This window comes from Onychomys torridus, chromosome X (assembly GCF_903995425.1).
Source record: "Onychomys torridus chromosome X, mOncTor1.1, whole genome shotgun sequence".
Lineage (NCBI taxonomy): Eukaryota > Metazoa > Chordata > Mammalia > Rodentia > Cricetidae > Onychomys > Onychomys torridus.
In genome coordinates, this window is record NC_050466.1 from 67,828,816 (window position 1) to 67,836,959 (window position 8,144).

Genomic DNA, 8,144 nt, shown 5'->3' on the forward strand with positions numbered 1-8,144 from the left:
AAAAATCAATAATATACCATTCTCAATGACTGCATACTGAAGGAAGACCTAAACAAAAACTAAGAATTTAGAGCTCAGGAATGGTGGCGGAATGCATATAATCCCAGCATGTAGGAGGTTGAGATACGAGAATCACAAGCTCAAGACTGGTCTGGACCACAAAGTCAGACCCTTTCTTATATAAAACATTATAACAATTCCAAGTTTCCTCAGAGGAATACATTATAACAGCTAGGTAGTAGGAAGACCCGTCAAAAGTTCTCACTTTTGATCCTCAGCTCCAAAAAAAAAAAAGAAAGGAAAAAAAAAAGTTCTCACTTTAAAAGTTCCCACTTAGGCAGTGGTGGCGCACGCCTTTAATCCCAGCACTCAGGAGGCAGAGCCAGGCGGATCTTTGTGAGTTTGAGGCCAGCCTGGACTACAAAGTGAGTTCCAGGAAAGGCGCAAAGCTACACAGAGAAACCCTGTCTCGGAAAACAAAACAAAAAAAAGTTCTCACTTGGGGATGACAGAGGCGAAGGGAGTTCTAGAACATTCCCATGAAGCAGTAGGAGCCCTCTCGGCTACCTTAACCGGATATCAGTTACACATGGCGGAAGTGCCCCCACCCTTCCCTCTCTTTTGCCGCCATTGCTGTTGCCGCTACTCAGGGATCGTCCTCTCAGGCTGCTGAGGTACCGGTTTCAATTGGGACCTGTTTATTTACTAAAATGGCCTTATCTAAAGCTGATGAATTGACTTTAGATGACTGCCAGTGTCTCCTTTGTATGGAATTCCTTATCGAGCCCATAACTCTGCCTTGTAACCACACAGTGTGTAAGTCATGCTTTAAGGCACTTCTCCGAAAAACATTTTTGTCGTGCCCCTTCTGCCGCGCCTGGATCTCTTCATGGGCTCGGTACCATACTCATATAAGTAGTCTTATCAATAAGGAACTGTGGGAAAGAATTCAAGCTCAGTATCCAGAGGAATGCAGTCGTAGGAACCCTGAGGAGGACAAGCCATGTTTGGTCTTCAGTGAGGATCCGCCGCCAGTTCGAGTACTAAGTAATCCCGGTGAAATGAGGAAAGAATATGAAGAGGAGATGATGAGGCTAGAGGCTGAGCGCCAGGCCACCGAGGAAAAACAAAACAGAGCTACTAAGAAATACATAAGGCAGTTATTGGCAAAGGACATGGAGGAAGAAAAACTACGGGCAGAAAAGCGCAGACTGGAAGAACAAAAGCAAAGGGAGGAGGAAGAGGCTAAAAAACTCATCTTGGGTGATATAGCAACATCCCCAAGAAAGAAAAAAAGGAAACAAAAACATTGTGACAACGTCTCAAAGTTTTCCGTTCCTTGCGCTCAGCTTGAGTCAGCATCACGATATGATGCTGTGCAAGACAGCAAGAAAACATCTGTAAAAATTGACAGTGATGGGAAGAGCACTACAGGACAGGGAAGGAAAACTAAAACAGCTACTGTGTCAAGAGCTCCTGAGATTCCAAACCAAGGTACTGTAAGTTCCCGTTATGCATTGTTTCACGGCTATGATGTGAAAGTGGGCACTTCAGGCAATGAGGCACCAAAACCAAGCTGCTCCAATCACAACTTTTATGTCCCACCTAAGAACATTAAAGCAGAAGCTATGGCTCACTCTCCTGGTGAAACAGAGAGTGGAAGCGGTGTATCAGGCATGACAGTGGAAATTGGAAACGGCACAACTGAGGCACAAGCTAAAATGTCTCACTCTTCGAGCAGTAAACATACTTCGAAAAGAAAGCATGAGAAATCTTCATCTGAAGCAGCCGGTGAGCCTGTCACTTCTTGTGAGCTTGACACTTGTGACATGCCCTCTAAATCTTCCTCAGATGAAGATGAAGTACAGGTCTTAATTACCAAAAAGCTGATAGATTTGGAGAATCAGTATTTTGAGAAGCATCAGCAAGAAGAACAAGATAGACTATTTGCATTGGAGCTTCAAAAAGCATTTGATGAAGAAGGGAAGGAAATGTGGGGTGAAAAGTTCCCAAAGAACAAGCCATACCACTACGATGCCTCCCCTCCAGGTACTTCAGCAAAAGGAAAAGGTTCCAAACATAAGGACATCTGAAAGGTAAAGTAATATAAAGTAGTTAAGACCTAAATTAATCACCTTTTTAAAAGATGAAGTTTAAGCATTTAGCTGATGTTAGTGAGGAAAAGATGCCAAATTATGCTAGAGAATGAGCATTTTAAATAATGTTTTCATTGCCCATTGCCAAGTATTTCACAGAAAAGTGTTTTTCAAGTCTTTTGAGAAGTAGACAAAATAATGCAGGGGTAGAATGCTTTGAATCCCTAAAACTACATTGTGAAGTTGTCTTTTCTATGATAGAACCTATAAATGTATCATTAAATATTTAAATTTGTCATTTGATGGGCACACTCTCACTGTCTTTGTTGTTTTGCTATTGTTTGAAACAGGGTCTCTTGAGATCCTCCTGCCAGCCTTCTGAGTGCCGTATTTACAGATGTGCACCACTACATCAACCTGCATTCATCATTAATGGACCTTATGATTACAGAGAATAGAAATATGGTTCTGTAAAACTCAAGTCATAAGCAAGGGTGCCTAGCCTTCATGCTATTAATGGTTATTCTGTTGTTAGTAGAGGTGATAACTACTTTTGATAGTTCTTATGGATATAAAATGCCTTGGGAATGCTAGACCTCCTGAAGTTTTTATTCCCAACTCACTAATTGCTTGCTACTCAAACAAGCTGGTTAACAGTTTTTTGTTTGTTTTGTTTTGAGTGGAAATAAAGACCCAGGTAGATCTCAGTTGAGCTTGAGGCCAGCCTGGTCTACATAGTAAGTTCTAGAGAGCTACATAGTGAAAACTTGTCTCAGTCAAACCAGACCAGAGAAAATAATAAACTTAAAATAGGACAAAAGGGCTAGAGGTATAAGTTAGTAGAGGTATAGGTTAGTAGAGGTATAAGTTAGTAGAGGTATAGGTTAGTAGTAAAGTGCCCTGAGTTCAATCACTGGTCTGGAAAAAAAACAGAAAAGAATAGGAAGATATGAAATTACTCCAAGAGAGTAACAGCAAAATATTTTATGGTAAGGAACCTGAAATAATTACATTTATTTCCACTTAGTATTCCTTCTGCTGATACTAACTTTTGTATGTATTGAGACAAATAGTATCATATTTAGGGGCTGGATTTGGTTGCACTTCCCTGCAATCCCAGAACCTAGGAGACTGAGACAGGAGAATCACAGTTCAAGTCCAATCTGGCCTCCATGGCAAGATCCTATCTCAAAAAAGTTTTAAAAGATAGGAATTGAGAACTTAGTTCAGAAGTAGCATACTTGACTATAAGGCATTAAGACCCTGGGTTTGGTCCCCAGTGCCAAAATATAGAAATAATAAATGTGAGAGTTGGTTTTGAGTTGGTGAAGAATACCTCTAAGTGTTTCCAGAGAGGATCAGGATGTGGGGCAGTGACTGAAGGAAAAGACCTGCCCAGATGGAAAAAGCTGAAGAAGCCAGAAGACATTAGATTCCAGCCTCTACCTGTCAACATGAACCTGACAGTAGCAACTCTCCAGTGAACATCCAGATCTTCAGCACCTGATGGGGACTACCAGAGGCTTCCAGAAGACACCTTTCTGTCTACTGGCTAAGTTGAATTAATATGAATTTTAGCAGACAGTTCTAATGTTTCTAAGAGTCATTTATCCTTTTTTGCCTTTCACTTAACATTTTAATAAATTTTAATTAGCTTTACAAACATTGTAGGTTTCCTTATCTTTTCATACATAGTTTTGGCTGACCCTACTCCCACCCGACCTGTACTCCATCCCTTCTTCTCCTCCATCTCCCTGACCCTTACCCCCAACACATACACACTTAAACTCACCCTCAATATTCTCCATTCCACTTTCATATCAGCTGTTTTAGTGCTCTCCCCACCTTAAAGCTTCATTTCCCTCCCTCTAATGGACCCCTTTCTAGTTTCCAGGCCTCTACATACAGCTACTGCCATACAAATTCACATACATAAAACTTAGAAGCTAGAATTTGTATATGTAGTGTTTGTCTTTTATGTCCTATGGATAATCTACCTTACATTTGTCAGTTCTTATTTCAATGTGTTATTCTCTAAATTCTGCAATGAGATTGTTAATCTTTATAAAAATTTTATTATAGTAAAAATATATATCCAGTAAGATATATATATATATATTCCACAGCTGGGGATTACACCTAGGACCCTGGGGATATTGGTCAGACACTCCAGCACTAAACTATACTCCCAGCCCTTTGGTGCCAATTTCAATTTTGATTTGCCTTCTCATAAAAAAGTGTCCTTTGAGCAATGATTGTGGTAATAATGTAGTTTTAATTGAAAACTAACAAAATTTGTCTAAAACAAAAACCTATCTTCTCTTCATATCAGTTTTGTTTTGAAGAGCAGTATTTCAGGGTAGAATTTTTGGAGCTCCACAAAAATCAAACTTCTGTAATTAAATCTTGTTAGACCAGAAAATAACTGAAAAATTTAAAAGGGCTATATTAGGATATATTTAGGATTTATACATTTGTCTGTGACCACGTCTCCCAGACTGAAGTTCATTTTAGGATATATTTTTCTCTATTAGTTGTTCTTTCTGCCATATGTGAATTTGTTGGACTAATAAAAAGATCAGTGCCAGGTATTAGAATGCACTGCTAACTTTTTCACTTTGGTAGAATCCAAAAATGCTCAATTTTTCAGTGAATACTAAAGCTGTGCAGATGTTAAAGGCAATGCAGATGTTTAAACTCAGCGATCCACCTGTCTCTGCCTCCTGAGTGCTGAGATTAAAGGCATGCACCACAATGCTGCCTTTAAACTTGATCCTCCTGCCTCTAGCTCTGGGTTGGGGGATTACAGGTATGCATCACCATACACAGTTTATATGGTGCTGGGAATGAATCTGGGGCTTAATGCATGATAGACAACAACTCTACCAACTGAGCTACAGCCCCAGCCCTCTCAACTATTTCTTAAGGAAGAGAAACAGAACATTAATAATCTAGAAACAACTTTATCTTTTAGAATATTTTTTAATCTAATCTATTTAAAAATCTTTATTTAAAACAAAACAACTTTATTTTCTATACTTAAGGTTGAACATGCCAGGCAAACACTCCACCACTGAGCTATGTAGCCTCAGCCCAGAATCTCAATACCTGTATCCATAAATACTAACAAAACTTGGGTTACTTCTGACTTGAAAATTATAATTAAAAACAAAATAAGCAGCTGGGCGGTGGTGGCACGCACCTTTACTCCCAGCACTCGAGAGGCAGAGGCAGGCAGATCTTTGTGAGTTCAAGGCCAGCCTGGGCTACAGAGTGAGATTCAGGAAAGGCGCAAAGCTGCACGGAGAAACCCTGTCTTGGAAAAACAAACAAAAACAGCAACAACAACAACAAACAAAATAAGCTATTTGTTTGATCTCAGAGGCATTCAAAGAAAATTAACAAATATCATTTTATCTATCAAAAGCCAGAGACATTTTTTAAAGAAAAGACAAAAATTTGGCTATTTCTGGAGAAACTGTGGACCTCTAACTGAGTGTGCTTGACTGTTCTGGAATTCTCTATCTTAACTGTTTGCATGTTTGGCCTAGATAGCTTACTTCTTCATACTGTTACTGAGGAAAGAATTTAGGTGCCAAACGTTTTAGGTGTTTAGGATATTTCTCACAACACTATGTTTAAAACAGAAAAAAAAATCCAGAACAAACTTCAGTGTACAGGCACAAATGGTTAATCGTATAAAGCATAATGTATAAAGAGATATGTAGTCAATCTCTTAAATGAATTTAACTTAATGGGGATCATCTCCATTTAGCTGTCTAGCTAAGTCATATGTACCCATGTCATATGTAGATCTACAAAACACAGCACCAAATGGCCAGGTGAGTCACCAAGTGGTAGTACAATTTGATCCCATTCAATTAAACTGCATGCCTCAGAGTGAGCTGTTTGTTCCCATGACTGTTCATGCCAGATACTTTATATTGACTATGATTTTAATAAGTATTACATAAACAAGCTTTAAATCAGTCCAGATCATTCCAAGGCAGAGCTGTGATTGTTTTCATTAATCTACAGCCCTTACTAAAGAACACTGCCAGAAATTCTTTTAATCTTCTATGTACCCTCTATTCTGCTCCCTCCTCTTCTAAACTTGATCAAGTTCCCCTCCCACTGTGGCATAAACTGTCTTGGGTGCAAATTAATGGTACTGTTGGCTACAGTGTAACACTATGGTAGAACACACACAAGTCCCTGGGCTACAATCCCAAAAAGAAAAAAAGGAATGGGTGAGGGGAAAGAGAAAAGAATAAGAGGTGAAAATGGTGAGGAATGGGAGATAGGGAAGGCAAGAAATAAGAAATGGAATGTTTCCCTTTGAGTTCCCAATGGGTGTGATGCCTCCTGCTATTTATTCCTTTAATGCAGCATGCTGTACTTCTCAAGAGTACCCTGCACTCAAACTGCCAGCAGGCCACTTCTGAGCTGCTAGACCTTCAGCAAGGCACTTAGCCTGCATGCACTTCAGTTTCCTGAGTGGCAAACCCTATGGCGAGTTACAGATCCTGCCTCACCATGATACTTGAAAGAACTATGATCTCATACAGGTCAAATGCCTGACTAGCATAAAAATGCTCCCGAAGCATGAACTGCTGAGGATGTCAAATGCCTGACTAGCATAAAAATGCTCCCGAAGCATGAACTGCTGAGGATGTCTTTCTTATTTTTTTTTAAATATTTTATGTTTACTTTTTAAAAAAGATTTACTATTTATTTATTTATTTATTTATTTATTTATTTATTTATTTATTATGTATGCAGCATGTATGACTACAGGCCAGAAGAGGGTACCAGATTTCATTGCAGATGGTTGTGAGCCACCATGTGGTTGCTGGTTTCCAGCTCGAGGATGTCTTTCTGTATGCTGTGAATGTGTTGCTCTGATTGATTGATAAATAAAATGCTGATTGGCCAGTAGCCAGGCAGGAAGTATAGTATAGGTGGGATAAGCAGAGAGGAGAATTCTGGGAAGTGGAAGACTGAGTCAGGAGACGCTGCCAGCTGCCACTGCCATGAGAAGCAAGATGTAAAGTACCCGTAAGCCACAAGCCATGTGGTAACTTATAGATTAATTGAAATGGATTAATTTAAGAAATAAGAACTAGATAGCAAGAAACCTGCCACAGCCATACAGTTTATAAGTAATAAAAATCTCTGTGTTTACTTGGGTCTGAGCGGCTGCGGGCCCCAGCGGGACTGGAGAAATCTCCAGCTACAATTGGTGCCCAATGGCTCTAGTTTCCACCTAAAATCTGAGAATACTCAATAAGCAATTCTAAACGGAGCCCAAAACAGATTCCTACTTCATGTCTCATGCGGGCAGCTAGACGCCACAACATGTGGGCTTGAGCTACTTTATGGTGGGTTCATAGCATGCGTGCTTGTGCTTGACCTACATGCAACATGGCAGATTCTAAGCCCCTCAGTGCGCTGTGGGGAGGGTATACCTTTTGCTAGTTAGAAAAAAAAACTGGAGAAAGCTCCAGCTACAATGAACAGTTACTGTTTTTAAACCAGATATATCCTGCCCAACCCTAAAATGGTGTATCTAGCAAATGCCTCATCCCTGGACAAGTGTTTGTGATATTTTCAGATTTAAACCTTCCCATAATCTTTACAGATGCCATAGACTTCCATGAATTCCTTTATCCCCTTTCCATCTACCCTCTATAAACAATAAAACCTTTGGGAGAAAAGCAAAAAACAATAAGCTGGGCAGTGGTGACACACATCTTTAATCCCAGCACTCAAGAGGCAGAGGCAGGCAGATATCTGTAAGTTTGAGGCTAGCCTGATCTACAAAGTGAGTTCTACAACAGTCAGGGCTAGAGAAACCCTGTCTTGAAAAAACAAACAAACAAACAAACAAACAAATATTCATACAGAATTGATGGGATTTTAGACAACCTTACTGAAACCAGTCAGCCTTAAAAAGAATGTCACTCAAAAGAACATGCCCAACTGTATAAAACTTTTGGCTGAAATCTTTAGTACACAGGCGTCAGACTCAATATGGTAGGCTCACAA

General features: G+C 39.7%; 1 protein-coding gene across 1 annotated transcript; it reads left to right on the forward strand.

The window, feature by feature from the left end:
• Positions 1-710: 710 nt before the first annotated feature.
• On the forward strand, positions 711-2,093 carry LOC118574657 (E3 ubiquitin-protein ligase RNF168-like). The gene has a single exon (XM_036175587.1). The coding sequence runs from the start codon at positions 711-713 to the stop codon at positions 2,091-2,093; it is 1,383 nt and encodes a 460-aa protein (XP_036031480.1).
• Positions 2,094-8,144: the final 6,051 nt, after the last annotated feature.